The sequence below is a fragment of the Tinamus guttatus genome, unplaced genomic scaffold (genome assembly GCF_059628265.1).
Source record: "Tinamus guttatus ecotype Peru unplaced genomic scaffold, ASM5962826v1 Tinamus_guttatus_pri_ptg000355l, whole genome shotgun sequence".
NCBI lineage: Eukaryota > Metazoa > Chordata > Aves > Tinamiformes > Tinamidae > Tinamus > Tinamus guttatus.
The window spans coordinates 1,531,705-1,556,092 of NW_028288889.1; the positions used below are offsets into that span (position 1 = coordinate 1,531,705).

The 24,388-nt window shown below is 37.5% G+C and overlaps 1 protein-coding gene across 1 annotated transcript in view; it reads left to right on the forward strand.

The window, feature by feature from the left end:
• Positions 1–24,388, forward strand: part of DOCK4 (dedicator of cytokinesis 4) — a 218,055-nt gene that overhangs the window by 143,569 nt on the left and 50,098 nt on the right. Inside the window, exons 18-26 of the mRNA XM_088529928.1 lie at positions 2,128–2,225; positions 2,339–2,422; positions 2,519–2,619; positions 3,327–3,408; positions 4,431–4,601; positions 5,863–6,055; positions 12,110–12,237; positions 14,924–15,058; positions 18,432–18,530. Coding sequence (XP_088386054.1) covers positions 2,128–2,225; positions 2,339–2,422; positions 2,519–2,619; positions 3,327–3,408; positions 4,431–4,601; positions 5,863–6,055; positions 12,110–12,237; positions 14,924–15,058; positions 18,432–18,530 — 1,091 coding nt within the window. The remainder of the gene's footprint in view (positions 1–2,127; positions 2,226–2,338; positions 2,423–2,518; positions 2,620–3,326; positions 3,409–4,430; positions 4,602–5,862; positions 6,056–12,109; positions 12,238–14,923; positions 15,059–18,431; positions 18,531–24,388) is intronic.

Genomic DNA, 24,388 nt, shown 5'->3' on the forward strand with positions numbered 1-24,388 from the left:
TAAGCTAGTTTCCATTCTCCATGACTTGAAGCTTAAACAGAAGCCAGTGTCAAAGTCTATTTAACTATCCAAAACACAAATAGATTTCATTAGGAATTGGTAGCCCTTGTTTTTTCAAAATTCCTGGTAGGAGGAATAAAGAGATCTGTAATTTAACCATAATCTTTTAAGGGGTATCTGTCTCTGACACAGACATGGGATCGTAGGGTACTTGCTTAGTGTATTTAGTCCAGAGCATTCCATATTAGGGCAGTGTAAAAGAAAACAACAATAAAGCTATAAATGCATGAAAACAATTTGTGCAGGACACAATTAGTATTGCTATTATTATATTGCTAATATGTACTTAGTATCCTAAGTACATTTCAGAAGAAATGGTTTGGGACAGTGATCAATTTGTCAGTGTTTCAGTTTAAACTGATTAAAGGGTTGGACTGTTGTTTTTAAGATTTTCTTTTTTGAGAAAGAGTGGTCAGGCACTGAGATGTTCTGAAAAGCTGACTAGTGAAATATGGAAGGAGCCAACTTGAATGCAAAGGAGCTTTGGGATTTATTTAATGCAGAGGTTCAAATATGTGTGGAGCTTCTGTGCTCAGAATACGACTTGCAGGAATTGCTGCAGACCTGCTCCAATGGGTAGTGTATGAAACATGGTAGGAGTCTGCAGTGAGCGTCTACAGTGGAGGAGAGAAAATTAACAGCAACGGGTTGGAGTTGAGCTAGTGTCGGGCAAAAGTGAAAACTGCCAAAAGTCAAGCTGAGATTTGCAGGGTTGTTTTTTTAATAATGAATGGTGTGGGACGTGATATTCCCAGACATACAGCAAGGTTTTTATTGTATCTGTGAAGCAGAGAGATGTATTACTTGACTCAGGAGTAACAAGTCTAGGACTTATAGTTAAGAAAGGAGGAAAAGCAGAAATGGTATCTCAGCCATCACCGTCTAATCAGTTTTGTGCAAATATTTACAAGACAGTGTGAGTGACAGGATTTTTATGGACATGCAGCGAAATGGAACATGCTTCAAAATCCAGGATGGATTTATCAAAAGCTTATCATGCCAGAATAAACACCTTAACCTTTCTCTTACCCTTTTTTACTTTTTTTTAAGTATTATTCAGAGGAAATGTAGCAGATCTGAACCATCTGGAGTTCAGTAACACACCACATGGGAAATTAGAATAGATACAGATTAGAATAAGAATTTTAAAACCCATAAATAACTGACTAAAAGGAAAACAGTAGGTCATGCTGTAAAGGGACCCCCTGAAGGAAGGCAAACTGTGAAATCTGAAGAATTAACTCTGGGATTGATCTGGGGGCTTTGGGAGGGGGGAATGTCAGATGTAGGTTCGTGAAGTTTGTTGGTATCTAGTTGAGAGGGCTCCTCACTTGAGAGTGAGGCTCAAAGAGGCTCAAAGGCAGAATGAGGTGACCTTGAGGGGACAATAAGAAAAGAAGAATTAGATTGTAATGCAGGATAATAAAATGCAGAAGGCTGGTTGGAGGTTCTACCATAGCAAGGGGCTGAGCAGTGGGGGAAAAAGGAGAAAGAAGCGTTTGTACCACGCCATTGGAACTCAGTCTCAAAAACTATCATTCTGTAACACACATGGCAGCTCTTTACAGCAGATGTATGATGTGCTAATTATGTTTACATGCTTTTTTTAAAAAAAAATAACCTTAAAAGAATGATGTTTTTTTTCTCTAAAAATATGCTGGAAGATGTTGGCGTAAAAACGTGACTACCTGTGAGCTGGTAACTAGGGGGTTGTTTCTGGCCATCAGATGAGCGAGACTCTGGAGGGTATCCTCCCGTGGGGATACAGACCACAAAATACTGACTTCTCTGAAGGTGACAGCTGACAAATCGGAGCAAAACTGCACGATATGGCTACTGGAGGAGACTGATTTTAATGACCGTGTGTCATGTTTTCGTGTCCCTATTGGTGGAGCCATTATAGGATAAAGTGGGAATTTTTCGTTGGCAGATCATTTTACTGCAATTCTTGAGATGTTTCCTCTTGTTTTGGTGAAGCCAAGTTTTGCTGAGTTGGTTGTAATAGTAGAATTTAAAATCTTAAATTCTGCTTTACTTCCAGCTTTAATCTTGCCTTTGTTTTGGCAGGAGATATGCTTGACCTTCTGAAATGGAGAACCCACCCGGACAAAATTGCAGGTTGCCTCTCAAAACTGAAAGAAATTGATGGTTCAGAAATAGTGAAGGTGTGTAGCATTCTTTCTTTCCTTCACTTTGGCTTTAAGCAGTATATAAAGAAATAATTTACTTGCTGGTTAAAAATACATATTTAATAACAGTCTGTTTCTTTTCTATTCAGTTTCTTCAAGATACATTAGATACTTTATTTGGGATTTTAGATGAAAATTCTCAAAAATATGGATCAAAAGTATTTGATTGTTTGGTGAGTTTCAATTTGTGGTTATGAGTAAAAATATTCTGAATATTTCAGAATTCAATGAAAAAAACTATTTCTTTTTTTAAATGTCTTCTCTTGTAGGTTCACATAATAAATTTGCTGCAGGACAGCAAGTTTCACCATTTTAAACCAGTAATGGACACTTACATTGAAAGTCACTTTGCAGGTGCACTTGCATACAGGTAAAGTCTGTATTTTTTCTGACTGATTTGAATATTGATCAATATGGTACTAAACAGAAGCAATTGTTGTATTAAATTGAACTACAATATGAAAAGTAAAATGCTACAGTTATATGAATGGCCCAGATTGAGGCCATTAAAAAAGAAAGAAGCAAACAAAAGTAACAGAAAGATTATTTGCTAAAGCTCTAGTGTTGACTTAATTTGTATATCAATGGCTTTCTTTACCTGAATGACTTTGAGCAACACAGGAGCCTTAGCATCATTCGCTGCACTTGTTTGCTGTCTGTGCAGTGCACTCATAAGCATCACTTAACCCCTACCTACTCTCTTTATTTATTACTTGCTAAAAAAAATGCATTTTATCCAATGTGATTTAGTAAGTCTAACAAGCTAATTCATGGAATAGCGGGGGTGTGCCCACCTGGCAGAGACTCTTGCTTAGCTTAACTTTGCTGTCCTGTTGAAATCATTCTAGTGCGTATGTAATGCTGATGTTATTACAATTATTTACTGTTCATTAGAGGACCGTTATGTAATATTACAGCAGATTGACCATGAGATGTGTTATGGGCTTGTTGTTACTATCAAAACATTGCCATTTAAATTCTATTTTTGAGTGTTTCTTATTTATATAAGATGTTTGCATTTTAAATGTTGTTATCTCTTTTTCCACCTTTATATTCTAAAATTTTTTGATATTCTAGAGATCTTATAAAAGTCCTTAAGTGGCATATTGATCGGGTCACTGAAGTGGAGCTCCAAGAACACATACAGGAAGTACTAAAGGTGATTGACAACTATGCATATGATATATTTGTATGAGACTAGCAGATTGATACTAGGAAGTGTAATACAGTAGGTATAAGTGATGGAATTGTAATATTAATTCTAAGGAATTACATACTTTTTATTGCATTTTATTTGTCTTCCTCTTTTGTCAAAATTGATCAGTGGAACTTACTACCACTAGAGTCTGAATCAGTACGTTCCTTAATGAATGAGGGTATACATGATTAGGATTTCTAAAAAAAAATCAAAACTCGATTACTCTGGTAGTATTGTCTGACACAGCTGTGAGTCTAGGTGCAGCCAGCACACTGACTTAATGGTTTAATCCTGATGACAGGGAGGTCTGTGGAAAATGGAGACTTGCTTGCACCTTTTCACCTGTTTTGCCCCATCAGTGGAGCACAGTGCAAAGACAAGCTGATCTGCACAAAAGAGTAGTCCCCTTTGGGATAGGAGATAAGGGAAATAAAATGCCAGCATGAAGTCTTCTTCCTGTGCTTTCTGTGCTGCTGTTAGCTGACTTTCACTACCAAGAAATGGCTGTGTATTTAATTTACTCTGATCAGTTTTGCAACTTAAACTAAGCTTTTTTTGTTGTTACCTGGTTAACAGCTGAAACAAAATCGCTTCTTAATAGATGAAGTTCAAGAAAGTCCAAAGGCTGCCTAAACTTACTTTTATTGGCCTTACATGCCTTAGCAATATTGCTTCTGTAGCCAAAAACGTGTCAGAGACGTTAAGGAGAGGGGAGAAAAGGAAAAGGAACAGGGGGAGCAGAGATTTTGCAGTTTACCATATGTTAAATAAAGTGGGTTGGGTTTTTTTGTGTGTGTATGGAGATTCCAAAATGCCACTGAAAAGCATTTTTAAGAATGTAGTTTTGAAAGGTTTTGAATGGTTTGGCAAAAATAAAGTACCATGGTTCAGATGGTTGACATTACTTGAGTAGTATAATCATAGTTCTTTTTAAAGATGTCTGCTTCATTTTGGGGAGTTATCTTTGCTATTGACACTTGCAGGCCCAGGAGTACATATTTAAATACATAGTTCAGTCTCGAAGGTTATTCTCTATTGCCACTGGTGGACAAAATGAGGAGGAATTCCGCTGCTGCATCCAAGAGCTGCTTATGTCCGTGCGCTTCTTCCTCTCCCAGGAAAGCAAAGGGGCTAGTGCTTTATCCCAACTGCAAGTAAGTTTTCAGGAATGCTTTCTTACTGCTTTCCACATGCACTGGAAAATGTGTCCAGGCCCTTACTTCTATTGCCCAAGAAAGAAAATGTGATTCTTTACAACAAAATGACATTTTCAGCTCGTCCTCATACCTTTGTCCTATAGTGTGAATTTTTCATACCACCGGGTCTAAATATTAGTTTTAGGATTATCTTTGCCAGGGATGTTTGCTTTTGAATTATAAATGGTTCTCACCACATTTTTGGTAATTCCAGTGAATTCCAGACATGCCAGACTTGCTGAATACAAAAAAAAAAAAAAAAAAAAAAAAAAAAAAAAAACTCCGTTTTGGTCATTTTACATCTTGGTTTAACTACATATGAACTGGAAAATTCAACCCAACAGAAAGGCTTTCTCAGCCTGAATGTTTTTTGTAAATCTCACTGAACTCTGTGTTAGTACTCGGCTAGTGTCTTTATTTAAATCCAGGCTGCTAAAATTGCCCAGTCCATCCTGAAGGGCAGAGGCAAAACACATAAGAAATACTTCTCTCTGTTAAAAGTTCTGCAAAGTTCACCAAGTCTGTGAGTCATCATTCTCCCTCCTTTGCTTTGCCCCGTCTCCCTAACCCATTTCCCTAGTGGCTGCTTGCAACCTGTTGAAAGTTATTTGTTTCTTAAGCCCACTATAAAATTGCTCTTCCAAGAAATGGAAAAGCAGAGAGAGCAGGAGAAATTCTTCTATCTGATTTCCCTCGAACACATTTCACTCAGGTGTGAGATGTTTACAGCAAAATCGCATAGAAGAAAAATCCAAAGAAACTTTTCTGTGCATGTTCAGTGCTTTGTCTCCACATTCATTTTTAATGAACAATGGGAAGTTGTTTTTCCTTATCTTAAAGCATTAAACAAATCCCTCAAATCATGTTCTGGTGTCAAGTGGCTTCTGTTATCCTCTGAAAAACTCCTCTCATACATAGATCATGAGGCATATGAAAATAGTAAATATATTTGTTCTAAGTGGAGCTTTTTACTTCCATTCTGTCATGAGCAAAATGAATAGTCATTAAATAATGTTTAAAGCAAAATAGACACTGGTGTGAGCCCACTAAAGGATGTTACATCTTAAGTCTGACCGATTTTAATGCTACCAACAGCCCTTGAAACGTAAAAATAGACATTTTGTTGCAGTTATTTACATTTCTGCAGTTATTTAAATTTTGCAAATGTCAAAGCTATATTGAAATATCTGACTGGCTTGTTTTTTCCCTTTTCCTCTAGGCTGTATTTCTCAGCTCATTCCCATCTGTGTACTCTGAACTTTTGAAGCTCTTTGATGTAAGAGAGGTGGCAAACTTGGTTCACGACGCTCTGGGCAGCCTGCCGACCATCATGCATGGGGATGAAGCTCTTCAGGCTGTGAAGCTTCAGAGCATTGGGAAAACAGTGGAGAGCCACTTATACACTAACCCAGGTAGATCACTTGGGACTGCCTGCACTTGGGGAGCTTTAATTGTATGCTTGAGAAGCAAGTCATCAGATACTAAAGGCAATAATGCCTAGCATTCTAGTGCTTCCTAAGTAACAGCCTTGAAGCATATTTCTGTGTGGGCAGTTTATCATATTTTATGGGAATAGTTAATTAATTTTGTGATTTTATTATTTTTAAGGTTAATTTTTGTAAAACTGTAGTTTTGATCCACTGCTGGCAATATGCCTGTGGCAATATGCCTGTGAATGTAATTATAAAGGACAAAACTTTACTAATTCAGAACATTTTTTTTTCTTCTCTGAGAAGAAAGTTTTATCTGTGTAACTGTTAGCAGCTCAACACTCTTGATCCTCTATTTTCTCACCGTCACATAAAAAAAAACTACATAAAGGCTAAAAGATAATCGTATACTGGAGAGAATGGAAAGATTCCCTGGGGAGAGATGCGGGTGATACTTGGTGTGTGCAGTATATAGCAGTATAGTTGTCTGCTATGTGAAACAGAAGAAATGGCTGTGTGGTGGTGGCCCTGACACTCCTGTTTCAATTTTAAGGGAGAGAAATGACAGACAGTCATGATAAGCCCATTACACTGATGAAGGCCAACAAAGTCATCGGGTATTTTAACATGCTTTAGCAGAAACGAGAAGATCTTAAGATATTACTTTTTAAATGCGTAATGCTTACAGTAAAAGCATGAGCTCAAGAAAATGGTCAAGAAATATCTAAATGCTTGTGGTAATTTGGCTGCTTTGCTCTGATGTGGTTGTGAAAGCAGCTTCCTCTTTTCTTCCTAAGCTTCCACACTGCCCTTCCAGAACCAGCTCTGCCCACAGCAGATGGATCGAACCTTTGATGCTCTGCATGGGTAATAAGATATTAATGGAGCAATCCTAAGGATGCTCTGACTCATGTTTTCCATTTTCCAAGCTACTTCAGGATCAGATAACATGAAGATGGGTTTAGGTGCATCTCTATTTTCCTCCTCTTCTCCTGGTTCAGTCATCCTAACTGGAGGATCCAAATGACTGAAAATAATTGCATAACAGAATGCCATGTAAATGGACATTTAAAAAAAAAAGTGTTGGGGGTTTCTTGGAACTGTAAATCTGCTGCTCAGCTGTATGATAAATTTTGCTTTCTTTTGTAAAAGTGTTAGCTTGTTGTTTAAATCCAGCTTTATTATTAAGAAGCCCTGGGAGTTGGTTTCAACTCCAAAAGCAACGACGGTTTGGTGGTAAGTTTCACATGGAGGTGGTTGTACACAAATGGAATATAAAATTTCTCACTCCACAGGGTAATTCATGTGGAAGGTATCAGGCAATAACGTAGGTTGTCCGTGATATGAAGCTTAGGACAAATGCTTGCAAACATCTCGTACAGTGTAATTTCAGTTACCATTAAGCTCAGAGGTCGTGGGGAGCTCAGTTTCTTGCTTTCTTTGCCCCTAGTGTTTTAAAATAAATAGCGATAATAATAACAGACTTTGCCTCAGTCTGTTCCTAGAGGGAAGGAAGACCTTTTAAAAACCTCTCGGGAAAACACATACTGCACTAAGCCATGCTCATGCTCAGTGTTAACATACATCCTAACATAAAACTGAGACTTGCTGCTCTGAAAATAATTACATTCTGCCTTACAGATGAAGATGGGGGACACTTCGAGCTGCAATTCCAGCTAACCTCTGCAGGCTAGGTGGAAGGCAGTGAACCACTATTCAAACTTCTAAAAATTAAAAATTGGGGGGCACTTAGACAACCTTTTCTGCTTTCTGGAGCTTTGAAGAAAGTGATATTATTGTAACATCGGAGTTGTAGACATTTTATGATGCCCAGGCTTAAAAACTAATGCAGTTCTTGAAACAACTCCTACTGCTCCTACTGCTGCAGCTCCTACTGCTGTAGAAATCAGCTGACACGAACTGTGTGTTGCTGAAATCAGGAGATATATTTGGTATTTGTTAAAAAACAGAAATATCAGATGAGGGGATGATTAAGGAGCCCAAGCACAGATGTTTTAGTTCAATTTTAGATGCATTAGGATGCCTTTCCTGGTCTCTGTGTGCCTCTCTGTAGAGAATCTCCACTCAGCAATATATGGTATTTGGAGGCCTAAGTGGATAGGATTTCACCTTGAATCTGTTTGTATTTCTGCAATTTTACTAAAGCTTTTGCTATGGGTCAGAACTACAGACATGTTAAAAGATGCAAGCAGCCACTAGCTACCTGTCTCCTATAATGATAAGAAACTATGTTTCTGTAGTCATTTAGAACTGAATATAGAACTGAAATAAGAATAATTTGATGTCTTGTACCTCACAGAATGAATGTTGTTACATGTTGGGCAATCATTATTGAAAGAAGTTGATACAAATCCTGAACTAAATTTAGTTAAAATACATTCAAGTACTAATTTAAACCTCATATATTAACACAGATTTCAAAAAAAAAAAGCAAAACATTTCGAGGCATAAGGATTTTATATATTGATTTATTTCTGAAGTAGTACTCTGGTCATTTTTTCAGATTAATTCTTAATTTCTTCGTTTCTCACCCCCAATCAGGTACATTGCTCCTCAGAGAGATTTGTGTGCTTATTTCAACACCTCTGATATGTAAATTTGTATATATAAAATAAGTAAATTTTCAAAAAATGGAGAACAGAAAATATTTTGCAAAAGCTTTGGAAATATTGCTTAACCTCTGTGTCTCTTATTTTGGATGGTGGAGACAAATTTCTCAACCATATCTTTTTTTCTTTATCACTATGGACAATTCCTTTTTTTAAAAAGTGAAAATTCATTAAAATGAGAATCTTCATTAAGATGAGAAAATGACTTCTCTGAAAACGTTCATGCACGTCATAGAACAAGCACATTTGATTTTGAAATTGCCGTGACAACTGGTCACTTGTCTTCACCCGGTTGGCTCCATTGTGTTCTCCTTCTACCTCCCTGGAATCAGGTCGTTCTTCCACACAAGCAAACATAAACTGTCCAAGTAAGGCTATCAGAAATAAAAGCAACTTTCTTGTTTCTTACTGTCCAAGGAGTCACTTCACTTACGATGTCCAAATAACAGAATTCCTTTTCCATGGCCATTTTGACCAATTTTATGTGTGCACTTATTTCTTTGCTGACTAGAAAGCAAGATGGGAATTTGTGCTGTTGGTTAAATGTTTAATGTTAATGTAGCTTGCATAGGGAAATTATGAGGATTGGCCAGACTAGTCTTTCTTTTTAATTATGCCAGACATGTGCTTGAAAACTCAATGTCATGATTTTTTTTTTCTATTCGTGTATAATATTTGTAAAGGCAAGCATTAGCATTTTAAACAGTCAGCTAATTTGGCTTCTTGCACAGAAGAAAAATTAGGACAGTGACTGATGGCTAGACTTATAATTATTGCACCATTCCAAAAAGAGAAACTTGAGGCAAGCGTTAAACACTGTTTTCTCTGAATTTTTTCATGTAGTCCTGTGTTTGGCTCCGTGGTGATGTCTACTATCCTCTTCAGATCAAGACAGGTATTTAGATTAAGGATTTATAAGGAGTATATCCAGTGCTGTGTTTTGCAAGGTGGCTAATTCAGTGAATGACCCTGTTCTTTCCCAGGTGTAGTTGCAAATTGCTGTAACATGGTTTTTGTTAATCCACTTGGTCTTGGATAAACAAGCTCATTTTTGCAAAAAATTGGATACTTGGAGTATTTCAATGAGGATGCTCAGTTACACCATGGACAGTTTAAGCCAGATCATGTGAAGGAGTTGGTCATTGACGAGCCCCGTGCTTTCCCTGCTCTTCTAAATGGGGTTCCTCATGCCGTACCTCAAGAGTGCTGAGGACCTCAGGAGATGGGGCTCTGAGCCCATGTGCTCCTCAAGATGAGCTGAGCTAACCAGGAAGAAACCTTGGCTAACCAAGTTAACCAAGAAGAAACACCGTAGCACGGGGCTGCGACGGGTTTTCCTCACGTTCTGGTGTAGCGGATTTGAGGTGTAGCAGGATGATTCGAACATTTACTGAGTAACAGTGCTCTGGGCATATATACAGATTCATATCTCCTGCCTCCCAGAAGACTGCTGAAACTAGAAACCTGCAGGCTGTTTTCCACAGTGAGCCCTTCATCTCTTCTGCAGAAGCTGGGTTACTAGTTAGACAAGAATTCGATCCTCCTAAGGCGTGAATAAAGCAGGGATGGAGCAGCCTGCCTCTAGCCTCGATGTTAGCTCTTCTATTTTTATAGAAATGGGGACTCCTGTGTTTTTGGCCTCAGCTGCAGACTTTTTTTTTTTTTTTCATCTATCAGTAACCAATAAACAGATTTGGCAACTGGGGTGAGAACTGGGCACTGTCATAAACATGTATCTGCCCCTCAGCCGTCGTGTTGGCCGCTTCCTTTCTGAGACTGCAGGTCTTGCAGGGATGGGCAGTGTCACCTGTGCGTGCTCTACTTACCAAAACTGCTTGGGGCTACGCTTGCCTGTGTCTCTAGGTTATGAGGAGATAAAAATTCCCTTCTAGTTTGGTAGAAACTGCTGCTCTTCATCTGCAGTGCTACAGGCACACAGGGACTCTGAGGCCCAACTGGATGCAAACTTGCAGAGGCACTTGCAAAAGGAAGCAGCAACTGTACAGAGGTTATTTCCTTCCCAGTTTGGGGTTTAAATACCGCTCGTTTTAGATTCACTGAAGGGGTTTTATTTGACTGTTGTCATACAGCCTTTGTTTACATTTTTCTTCAGCAGGAGACTAAAGAAACTACTACTTAGATAATAAGCATGAAACAATCATTGAAAAAAGAGCCACAAGATTTTGGGAGGGAAATAAGATATTTCAACCATGTGTATAGACCAGCTTCTCTTTACAGTTGGTCTTCAGTGATTAGATTATGACAACAGGGAATAGAGTTAAAAAGAACAAGACCGGTGCTGTATTTCAGCAAATAAAAGAAATGTTCGAAAAATGAGATGTCACGATATATTATATATATATATATTTTTTTTCCCCAGGAAAAATAGAGGGAAAAAAAAGTTTTTATGCAAAGACTAAGCCAAGAACAAAGCATGGTTGGCCAAATGATTTTAAAAGAGTAGTTTTTATGCTAGATGAACTCAATTTTTAGAAAATTAGGAAAATTAGATGGCTATTAGGATATTAGTGAACAAAAGAACTGTAATAGAGGCGATATATCTAGATAATGTAGCATGTAATAATCTTTAAAGTTATAACAGAGATTCAAGTAGATCTAAATGAGAACATTATTTCTTAATTACGGAAAAATTGTAAAAGCAACAATAAAATGGAAAAAAAAGCACATTCAATTTATCAGATTTTAAATAGATGTTTAATGTGGCATTGCAAGTTTAAGGACTCTTCTTATTTAATATTTTCATTAATTACAAAAAGAGGTGAGAAAATACAGCCTGTTAGTGTAATTCTTTCATCATATGATTCTGAGAGAATACAGAACTGAAAGTAACATTTTAAAGATTTGTGCTTATAAAAAATGTTTTTTAAAGAAAAAGCAAATTAATCATGTGGACAGCAGAGATCTAAATTTCTCATATGGGCTAGGGAAATCTTGGAAAAAATAATCCCAGAAGAAATCTGGAAGTACTTGTGGCCTGTAAATTGGAACTCATTTGCAGAATAATGGTACATCATAGTGATGTCCTTTGTGACCTCGGCTTGCAAAGGATTAAGGAGCACCAGAGAATAATTACCCATTATTTTGAATTTAAGGATTATTGTGTTAGTACTTCAATAAATATATAATTTTAATCATATGTAAAAAATCCATACAGTGGTGTTTGCCTGTATGATATGCTGCTTTTCTGAATATTGCTCATTCTTCAAGTATTTCTTTTTATTTTTAGAATAATATGATTTTGAAGTAAAAGCTTCTCATTAAAGCAAGTAGAAACATTTGCTTGTCAGAAATACAGGTTTGGACAGAAGACGCATTTGTATGTCTACATTAAGATGAAATGATTCTGTGAGAAGATCCTACTCAGAATTTTTTTCGTTTATTCCAGATTCTCGATATATCCTTCTTCCAGTAGTTTTACATCATCTCCACATGCATTTACAAGAGCAGAAGGACCTTATAATGTGCGCACGTATCCTTAGCAACATATTTTGCCTCATCAAGAAGAACAGCTCGGTAAGTAAACATCATGTCTTGTCACCAAGGTGTTGAACTTTATATGGCTTCCAGTAATGACATAAACTGGACTTTAACCAAGAAAAGCATTTTGAGGAGTCTTCTATGCATCAATTCTCCATGAGCACATCAATTCGATTTCTCATCAGCTTTATTTTTTTTTTTATGAAGGAATATTTTAATTGTAGCACGTTGTGTTCTGCCAAGCCTTGACTCTCTCTGAGTCTTACGTGGAAGTTCCTTGTTTCTCTTCTTGGGGAGAAAGCTAGAGGAATTGATAGGTCTGAAATACTGTAATGTAATATACAAGACTTTTTCAGGCGTTCAATTTTTGAGATGTGAAAGCTCAGAAGGAGGCTATTCCCTGTGTTATAATGTAGAGAACTGCAAAGATGCTGTTGGTGAGCAGTGTTTTTCCACTGAATAGCTAGGATACCCCTTCAGTTCTTGGCCTTCAGTTTTAGTAGCTTGGCTTAGCTACTGCCTTCCGTGAATTGCTGCTTGGTGACATTTAGAATATGTAACAGAGGAAGGGCTTGAGTTGGAGGATACACACAAATGAAGGAGGTGTTGGAGAAACTTGCTGTCTGAGTGGGAGACGGTGTAGTTCTTATCTTGAATACTCGGAAAACGAAGGGATTTTGGAAGGCCATGGTGTTCTGTAGTTGTGGAGGGACACAACAGAGAGGAATCTGCAGAGGGATTTAGAGAGAGTGATCATCTGGGGTGGGTTTGTGTCCTGCATAATATTGAATTATTGCCTGTCAGTTTTGTTCAAAGCTATTTGGGCATTGTCTTCGAAGGACTGGGCTGTCAGGCTTTGTGTTGTTTTGTACACCAAAGAAACACCAAAGAGTGGATTAATACAAGCACTGCAAGGAAGGGTCCTACTGGGGTGTTGATAATCCTTGTGGCCTGCTTCCCGCGCTTGTATTTGTAAATTCTTCTATGGATGCTACGTATGAGGGCTAGCCTAGGTAGGTGTATCGTAGATATGAAGATGACAAAGTTTGATCAGGCAAAAGGAAACGAAGCCAAATAACTTTGCATGTAATTGGTGCAGTACTAGCAAATCAAGGTCGGTGTACTTTGCATGGTAATGCATTGGTAGAAACTGTTCTGTTTCTTGATTTCATCCTGCTGTTAGCAATTCAAATCAGCAAAGTCAATGATATAGATAAGGCCCCACAAACTTGCCACAGGAGGCTGCTCTTGGATTAATATTACTTCATTACGAGATAAAGTGACAAGTGATAAAGCATAGGTGTGGTTTGGGGTTGGAGGAGACTTGTATGTGTGATCTCAGTTTCAGGAGGTCTTTCATTCGGGGTGACTGAGTTGTTCTGGACATGAATGCCAGAGATGTGCACACTATCAGATTGGTGCCTATGTAAAACTCTCTCTAGTGTGCAGGGTATGCAGATACTGCTCTTCAGTAGAATAGCTGACAGGATGAGCAAGCTGATGACATTCGCATATATAACGCCTGATATTTTGTGGATCGGCTCAGAACTTCCTGTCTTCCTGTATGACCAAAATAGCTTGACTAAACAAATGAATTCACAAACAGCTTTGAAGATTACAGGTGTTTTTTTTGGTTGGCCATTAACGCAATCATTTGGTACAAGAGTCCATCCATGCTGACTTCTTCCCAAATACACTGAACACTACCCATGCTACTTCGTTAAGTAGCAATGTTTTACAGTTGTTTGATAGTAGAAAAAGTAACAGGCACCACAGCCTTGATACCAGACTCCTTTTGAATCTAAAGAGGAATTCTGAATTTTGTTACTTATCATATGCTTTGGGTATGTAGGAAGCAGAAAGAAATCTCGTTCCTACAGCTGGATGTCAGCAAAGTCATGTGATTCTGTTTGTCAGCTGAGTGTTAGCTTGGCAGTGTGTGTTTGATTACAGGGGGAAGTGTTTCTTTCTGTAAAAAAATCTCATCTTAAGTTAATGGATAAAACTGCTCAGATTGAGATGGTGCCGTCTGCTGTCATGGAAACTGAATGCGGTGCTGAAGCGAGGAAACATGTTTGATTTAAAAAGCAAAAGTAATTTTACAGTTTGACTTTACCAAGTGTTTTCTTGCATGTAACTAAGGGACTGTGTTTTTTGCTGATGGACATTTTGGTTCCTTTGTATTAATATTGTGTGCAAGCAGTCGTAGCCCGGCCTAGGTTACTAGTCTGTGCTACTCAGATGAGGTAGCTGGTGCTTACAGCTGGAGGAGATCTTGGAGGTTGAGCACCATTGGCGTGTTTCTGGTGATGTTTCCAAGTGCGAAAACAGAATTCAGCATTTTGGACTTTAAAGCTCTCTTGGCAATTTCCCCCCCTAAAACTCTAGGGCGTTACCTGTAAAAATTTTCACTGAACAACCCTTGTATATTATTTACTGCCTTTTTTGAAAATATAATTATGTTATGTGAGGAATGGTTGTATATTCAAATTCGTCCTCATAGTTGTCTTCCATATTTCAATATCGTGTAATTAATCAAAAACTGTTACATAAATTCAATAAAATTAAAAGTATATCTTAATTCGAGAATGGCCTTTGTTTCTCAACTGAAACATTAATAACAAAAATAGTAATTATTTGTTTCTAAAACCATATCAAAGGAAATTCTGCTTGTGGTCATCTTGTTATTTCAAAATCTGAAAGATTTCATTTATTATTTCAGGAAAAATCTGTCCTGGAAGAAATAGATGTGATTGTAAACAGCCTGCTGGATATTTTGCTGAGGACCATACTCGAGATCACCAGCCGACCTCAACCATCAGGTTCTGCTCTGCGCCTCCAGTTTCAAGATGTGACTGTGAGTTCCTTATAATAACTCAGCAGTAGTGGCTGGCAGGAATGCTGGTATTGCCTCTGTACTGTAATTCACAATGTTAGGTTTCTTCTAAAGCAGAGAATTGAGGAGAATAAAGAACAACTTGCATTTTAATTTTCCATGAAAATAATAATATTTTTTCGTTACATTTATTTTTAAATTGTGATATAAATTTATTGTGATAAAAAAGAGGTAAAATTCCTTTTAACACTTTCAGATTAGTAACAATTTCATTAAGTCTCCTTTGTTAACAATTTAGTAACTTTCTGAAACTCTTTTTAAATTTAAATTTGAATTAAAAATGGGAGAATATCTACCAGTAACATTTTACATCCTCATATGTACACATTTTTACCCAATAAAACAACTTCCTGCAGAATAAAGGCTGCTAACCTATCCAAATCCAAATTTATTGCTAGAATGACATTTCTGTATTTGGGCTGACCATTTGAGCTTAATTTCTGTGGCATGAACTGAAGCGTAGAGGCCAGATTTACCAGATTAATAAAAGATCTTTTGCTCAGCACAATAAAACATCTCTTGCAAATTAGGAAGTTGAAATGCAGTCAGTAGGAAAATCCATGATCAACATTGAAACAAGTGGAGAAAGTGGTACTTTATTGCAGCAAAGTTCCCAGTTTGCCTTCTAGAGGCAAATAACAAGATGTGATTCAAATTTGAGGTGAGGGAGTAACATTTTGTGAAGAGAAAGCACTATGCCTTTTCATTTGCCCTCTCATTATATGCTTTTTGATTAATCACCTGATTTTACACTGTACCCTTTTTTGCTAATGAATAGATGGTAACTTTTGAAAGCAGAGTTTCCTCTGAGATCAGACATTTCAAAAAATATTTAATGCCTGTGGATTTTATTTTGCTTTATCCCACAGAAAGCAAACATTTTTGGAGTGTTTACCCATCTAACCATGCTTTGTAATAGGCTAACACCAGGCTTTAGTCACTGTAACTCATTAAAACTGTGCATCCGAGAGTTTGAATTTTTCTTCTTTTTTGAAATTGCAAAATTAGAAGTGTACTCTGTATACAAGGCAAAAAAAATCTGTTATTGTAGCAAACCTCTGATCTTATTGGTATCTTTTGAGATATCTACTTGCTTGCAGATTAAGATTTCATAAAACACCGTGATAGTCTAATTCTCTCACCCTGTCAAAAAGGTAGATTCTGAAATTTCAAGTTGCAAACTTGCTTTTTATGCATCAGAAAAGCCATGTCATCATCACCACAGGCTTCTCACAGAATGCTTAATGTGGAAGTGACTCACAGCACAGCATAAGGCAATTATATACATTTATGTGGAAACATCATGCAGGATGGGCTTATGGCAACACACTGAGCCCGAGTCTTGCAACTCTTTGTAGAGCAAGTATAATAAAGTATAATAAAGTCCCCAATGTGAGTACAGCAGTTCTGCTCCAGTACGGTACCATTAATTCAAGCTCCATGTACCATAAAATATTCTCTGAGAGATGTAGATGTGCTCATGGCAGTTCATACTTGCCATTGTCATACTTGCTTTCATCAGATCTCAGTTTACTCCTGTAAGTAGTACCCAGCTCATCTCAGTGTGATTTTCTAGGTGAATATGTCATGTTTTTCCCCACAGAATTTATAAAGCAGTAGGATAATCACTCAGCCTCAGGCTGTCCATGAGGGTGCTGGTCTCTCATATCAGGTAGTTTGGGTGTCTCAGCACCCTTGCTGCTTGCCCTGAAGATTCTTGATAAAGATGAGTGTGAGACTTGAAAGTGAGTGCCCAACAACAGAGTGGATCTTCAAGGGGTCAGTGCCACAGTGCTTGCACTAGCAAAAATTGGACTTCTAATAGAAGTCCAGAGAGACTGGATGCAATAGAAGGAAGATAAAATAGAAGGAGAGTTCTATTTTAATTCTTCTAGGATATCAGTGATTTAGGACTTAGATTTTACTTAGGAAAATGCATTTGTATATAGGATGTTACCAAGAAGTAAGATAGTTAGAGCAAAACTTTGTTGATTTTTCAATCTTGGAAGTTTGATCTCTCAGAAGTTCCCTGAATTTCAATGAAGTTGCCATCTCCTTGTGTTTTAATGATTATCATGATCCTTAAATGAGGCACACAAAATTACTTCAGAAGTCTGCCTGAGTGAACTGACTGTACTCCTTGTTCCACTTACAGCACTGGAATCTGATCCTCACTGATTTTCTCAAGGTGGTGATGTTTGTGGAGTTTGCTTTCATGCATTATTCATATATCCCCCGGCTGGCACTGGCAGAAGTCTTAGAAAACACATTTTCATGCAGAGTTCAATAAATGCACCTGGACATGCATTATTACTTTTAAAATCAGCTGCCCATATAGTTACCTGATTTGGAGTTCAAAGCCTGGATTTGGTAGTCAGTTAACAATTCACCTGAAGTTTGTACTATTTGAAAGCTGACCTGTCAACAATAATAGAAAAGCTTTTTTTATATAATACATATATTTTTACTCTTCTACTATACCTAGTGTAGTACCCTGCTCATTTTTTGTTTGTTTCTGAATCCCATGCTGTTTGAAGGACAGCCTGGACAGAAACGGCATCTGTGTGGGCAGGGAGAGATCCTTGTAACAGTTCCTAGAGTAAATCCCTCAGGAAAAGCAGGCAGGACCCTGCAGTGCCTCAGCCCTGGAGTTAGGGGCATGGTGGAGTGCACATCCAGGAGTCAGTGCAGTGGGAAGCGCAGTGTCTCTATAGTTAAGTTCAGCTTCATTTTCTCTATGTACATTTTAATGAGAAATTCCACTGTGAACCCAAGAAAACTGTTTTAATCAAAACTTTTTCAAAGTTGGTCAAGTTGGTCCTGTATATGAATTTGCTTTTTTGACAGGTATCGTTTTTCTGTTAGGTGAAAAAATGCTTTGAAAAATTCCCAGCTCACTGCAGTAATTTCTTCCCTATTGGAGAAACAATAGTATTCTTCCGAGAGCTGTTGCAGAATATTTTTTTTTTATATATATATTTTTCAAAACTGGATTGACTAAGATATGGTAATTTTTGCGGTCCATTAACTAGCCAGTTTAAATACAAATATAAGGGAAAAGCCAGTTTTGGGGTGTTTTAGCTCTTCTGGAGCTACTTCAACAAAATTTTGCTGAGTGAAAAAAAACTGAGTTTGAGGAAAAGTATTTCTTTACATGAGAAACTCAGACCTAAGTTAATTTATTGTCACTGCATATAGAGTCTAACAAATAGTGTTTCATAATTGTAGCATTAATTTCCTTTGCATTTGCTGATTATTTTTAAATGCTTATGAATTTGTCTTATGCATCTGAGTGTAGTGAGTAAGACTTGTGTTCTTGGCCTGTGTGACCCAGGGGGAGTTTGTCTCCTGTTTGCTGTCACTGTTACGGCAAATGACGGATAGACATTACCAACAGCTTCTTGACAGCTTCAGCACAAAGGAAGATCTGAGGGTGAGTAACAGAAATGTCTTCAAACATGTTCAGGTCTCATTTATTTCCTCTTTGTCTGTCTCAGTTTTGATGAAACACATCAGTATTTAAATGCAATCTGTTTTTCAGATTAACTCGTTTTTACACAACATTTTGTGTTTATTCAGACAGACTGTTATGGTGGGGCTACAGTTCCCTTGCTGCCACACTAAGACCCAATAAAATAGGAGAGGAGGGCTGTGTAATTGCTTTAAAGCCATAAGCTTAGCCACAAAACCTTTTTAAGATATCCATCTAAGGTAAAGTATTTTTTCCTGATTCTTCCTGTCAGCCAGTTTTTTATTTTTAGTATGATAGATGGCAATGGCAAATACATGACTTGAAATAAGTGTTCAGCAAACTCACTCCATTTTCTGAACTAGGGACAGTCTAAGTAATGGAGAAAACCATGATAATGTATTTACAATGGGATGTGTTGCAGTGCACAATCAAATGCAATTCAACAGGATTTGGGTGTCAATTTGATATTATTCTGTCTTTATACCATATTTCTGAGCATTCCAGGTTATAGAAACATTAGTAACTTGTGTGCAGCCTTGATCCATGTTAGCTATAGAAGCAGTGCTCTTATTTGCTCTCTTAGTCACAACATCAGGCACAAACTAGCTCTGCCTATTACAGTTTGTCTGAAACCCAGACAAACCATCCTTGGAGAACATCCTGTTTTATTTTCGTAGTTGGAAAGTATAAGCTTTTACCTGCAAATCTATGAAGTACTGAAGGCTGTGCAATGGGAATACTTTCCCATTAAGTGCAGTCCTTAGATTGCAGGTCTCACTGAATTAGAGTTACAGGAAAAAGTGATCACATCGCTTGTGGTCACAGTGTTTGAATCTGCCTTGTAATACCTGTGTGCTTAATTGAATTGGAAACCTTTCTCCCGATAGAGAATGAAAATCATTATTGCTCGTGCCTTAAGCTCTGTGAAAATGTTTAGGCAAATATGAGTTGAGGATTCATGGCAGTAGTCCATGTGCTATCACATGAACTTACTAACTGTGTGGCAAGACCACTGGCAGGACAACCTGTCACCTCATGCAGGCTCTTCCCAGCACAGTCATGGGAGAGAGGAACTGCCAGACTGTATTAGGGCACCTTCTGCCAATCTCATGGATGGAGTTGTCATGTTCATAGGGCTAAAGCATTTTTTTCAATGCATTTTGCATCAGGGATGGATTAAAAAGGGGGGAAGAGGGGAATTGTGTTTGTTTTAAGGCTTCCTGCTTTAAGACTTCCATGAAATCTTGATAGGACGACATTTGACCCATGCAAGGATTGCTCAGTGCTCACTTATGCCCACTGTTCAGCCAGAAAGCCTAAGTAGGAGAGTCATGATGTCCTAGTGTGTTAATGTGTTTTTAATGTCTTAAATTACCATTTAATAAGCTTTTGTACCATAATGTTATGTACTGAAATGTTATGAACTAAGTCTAGTCATTAATTTTTATTAGATTTCTGTTAGCCATTTCAAGCTATTCTGAGAGAGAGTACCATTCAAGAGTGTCTTTTCTTTGCAGTGAGATGGTCATGTTGAGTTTGAAAGAGACAAAATATTTCTGAGAATTTCTCTGTCATGAATCAGGAATGCTACCTAGGAGTTATATAGATTTTTTTTTTCAACTAGAACTGCAACATCTGTTTTCACCTAGTATAATGGTTATACTTGGAAAATTTTTAATAGAGGCTGTGGAACTGGACAATTTTACTTGAAATGCTTTCCTTATTTAAATTCTGAGTAGATGTAAGTTCATAGGTTTAAATTTTGGTATTTGCTGCATTTGTTGAATATATTTATGAAATACTTTGTTGTTTTTTCAAGCTTTCTGATTCCAGAACATGAGAATCTCTAGAATTATTGCTTGATTGGTGTTTGATTTAAATTTGTATTCTCCAGAACACACACCCTGCTATTTTATACAGACCCATAGGAAGTAGCTGTAGCCAGTGCTATCAGCTATCAAAATATAAATCTTAAGAAATCAAGTCCAGAGTCTGCTCTTCCCATCCTGCTCTCATTAGTAGAGCCACAGCTTTACCAGTCATTCAGTGGCAGTAGATTTGATCCAAATTAACTCAGTATTTCTTCTCTTGTGACTCTGAAATAGAAGAATAAATAGTCTATTTCCTCCTCATTTGTAAATACCAAATACCACTGAAATATGTAGCTGAAAGCAAGAAGGAAAAGGAGGGCTGGTTAGGTTGACACTGCTAATGTTATTCATGCAAGATGACTGCATATGTCTTAGACTACGTAAATGGACCCTACTGCTTTCTTTGCCAGCTGTGAAATTTATTTGGTGTGTTACACTGCTTTAATCCTCCTTAGGAAACATCATCAGCTTGAACATATCAAGATTCAAAAGGTGTAAATATCTGTGATGAGGCATATTTGGCAGAGGTGTTTTTAGAGACTGACAAAATTGCCAGTTTTTCTTGTGGCTAGTTTTCTTGTGGCTAGTGCAAATATAAAACGCTCATGTAAGTACTTGTAAGAAGGGAATGAAAGTTGCAATTCATCCTATCAAAATAAATTTGCAGTTATATTTTTTTCTTAAACAATCTATGCCAAAACTATTAAGACTCTTTCCAACTCGTTAATCACAGTGTAGCACAATAGAGAGTTTAAAGGAATGGTATCAACTGAAAAATGCCATTTATATCTGCACATGTTTTCTGACATGATTCTGAGTGATGCTTTAAAAATGTGGTTGTTTATAGAAATATCATCTCCTCTATTTTGTAAATACATTTTTAGTTTTAGTAATTGACATGGTGACTGTTTTTATTTTAGTCAGTTCTTCAACAGATTCAGATTTTTCACACCAGAGAAGACATAAAAAGCATTTTATATTTTAAAACATGCAAATCATAGATCACAGAATGCTTAAAGTTGGAAGGGACCTCTACAGGTCATCTAGTCCAACTCCCCTGCACACGCAGGGTCACCTAGAGCATGTGGCACAGGACTGTGTCCAAGTGGGTTTTGAAGATCTCCAGAGAAGGAGACTCCACAACCTCTCTGGGCAGCCTGTTCCAGTGTTCTGTCACCCTCACTGTTAAGAAATTTTTTCTTAAGTTCCCCTCTCAGCCTTCTCTTCTCCAGGCTGAACAGGCCCAGCTCTCTCAGCCTCTCCTCGTAGGGCAGATGTTCCAGGCCCCTGATCATCCTTGTGGCCCTGCGCTGGACTCTCTCCAGCAGCTCCACATCCCTCTTATACTGTGGAGCCCAGAACTGGACACAATACTGCAGAAGTGTCCATCATAAAGTAAGAAAGAAATGACAGGGGTTCATGGCCGAGTGCTAGCCCCAGAGACTGTGTTTCACTCCCTTTTTGATACACTGGATTTAATGGCTCAGTAATTTAAAATGCTTATGTTTTTGTTTATCTTTGGGTATTATTTTAAAGCTTATTATTTAAAGCTCTTTTTGCTTGCCACAAAATACACCACAAATAACCTTTTAGTAATCTTTTAGTAAATATATTTTATATAAATTGAGTACTGAAGTACTCTTCAGTCTATGTGATGTTACGAGTAGTGTAATATACTGCTAGAGTTTATGGACACAAGGTAGGAATATTAAGACACGGTATTTAGCTGCCTGGAGGAGGCAAAATGATATAATTATTCCCCTGCCATCTCTTAAGACTGAAGGCATATGAGGCTTTAATTATGGCTGTACTCAACCAACCAAATGTTAGTTCACTTATAGTGCTGGCAAAAACGTCTTTAAATGTTAAAATCTTTAAAATCTGTTACCAAATCATTATGATGTGTTCAGCAGAGCAGATACTACGGTGAAAGACAATACTTTATTGCAAAAGAAACAGTTCAAAATACACTTAGAAAACTGATTTACCATGACTGGTACTTCATAGTAATGTCTTGCAAAGACTTTAGAATATATCAACCATGAAACAAAAAGAGCAGTTCCGTCATGCAAAATCCCAGGCATTGTACTACTGATCAAAAGGTATCTTGGAATTGCTATAGAACAATTACAAGGTTATTCCTCTTGACATTGAATATTGGCACTGAATATAGATGAGTAGTTCTGGCATATGAATGCATACTAGCACATTAATAACACAGTATCAGATCAGTCAACTGGCATTTCAATGTTTTGCTATTTTCATTTTTATCATAGATTTCTGGAGAAATAAGACATCAGATATACAAAAGCTGTATCATGAAAAATAAGTTACTTATGTTTTAATTCTGCTAATAGAAGCTTTGTAAATGTGTATCTTGCAAATCTTACATCTGACTCTGCATTTCCAGAGATGTTTATGCTTTATCTGTTTATTTCAGTTATAGTTTAGCACTCAACTATTCCATTGTTTGTATGGTTTTGACACATTTACTTTAAAAATGGAACATCCAACTTACTGACTTGGGTTTTTTCAATGTTTTTGTGTTTTTGTTGTCATTTACTGTGAATTGACAACACTTTTTTTGGATTTTCCTATTAAAAATCAAAAAAAATAGCCTTGTATTTCAAAATCTAATACAAGTTTTGACACTTGCTTTGTTTCAATGATTACTCAGAATAAGGAGTTTATTCTTTTTTTTTTAGCCTAGATGCCTCAGAAGTGAAGCATATATGTTCTCTGTATCATTCTTTCCTTAGCATTTTCTGAATAAGGCAATGAATTTCAGAGAGGTTTGAGGCTGTAGGCCTCAAAGGCAGGCAGTTTTACAACCACGATTAAGGGCCCTTGGATTTGCAGAGGGCCCTTAAACCACTTGTTTGGCTTCCCAACAGCTGGTCCCTGCAGGTCAGCAGCCAGTCAGGCAGTGAGCTCCCCACCAGCAGCATCACGCTGTGCTTCTGGACCAGAGACAGGATGGAAATGGGATGTGGGAAAGCTGGGGGTGTTCCTGTGAGCAGGGGGGCAGCAGAATTTGGGGCATGCCGATATTGTTGCAATTATAGCCCAGAGCTGCGGAGATTCGAGCGCTGGGAAGGGAGATCTAGCTCCTACGCAAAATAAGGGGCAGATGAAAGTGTTGGAGTTCAACCTCAAGACACAAAGCTGTAGGAAATTCCAGTCAGGAGTAAGTCTTGTGGAGCTACTTATTTACATGTCAAGCTAGTCACCTATGTTCAGATACTGCTTTATCTAGAGCAAATATTGTTTATACTCTGATACAGAGAACTTCTTGGCATCTCACTCAAAAAACAGGTTGTCTCTTTTTATGTAATCTCCAGTGGGTGGGTGCTGGGATCTCAGATGCCATTCCTAGCGCCTGTATTCTTCCCCCTTTACAGTGATTTTCTAATGAAAGACATCTGTTGTGCAATGCCCGTCATTTACACTTCAATATATGCACTTGAGAATGTATTTTGATGTTCAAACTTACTTGGTATCCTCTGGTTGTATCTTCATCTAAAATGTGTTTAGGGCTAACTCGACACCAGTGATGTGAGCAGAATCAACTAGGAATATTTCAGTCAGATGCAACATTGATTATGTTCAGTGAATTACAGCATCATGCTTTTCATGATGTGAAAGGCTACATTTTACTTAATTTTGTATAAAGTTGTATTTTTTTTATTAAAATGGACCACCAGAAATATTACCCTTACTGTAAATTTAGTTATCAAAAATATCTTGATCTGTATAGAGAGACATTGTTTAATTCAGTTATTTATTGGTGAGTAAACTGTCACGAGAGAGAATGCTAATGCTCAGCTCTTAATGCTCGGTGCTTTCCACATTCAGAGTAGCTCACATGCGTTTGCTGGTTTTATGGATTCACAAATGATGCAGAGTGGTTGAGTGAGTGACCTGCGTGTAGCCAGGCTGCTGGCACTG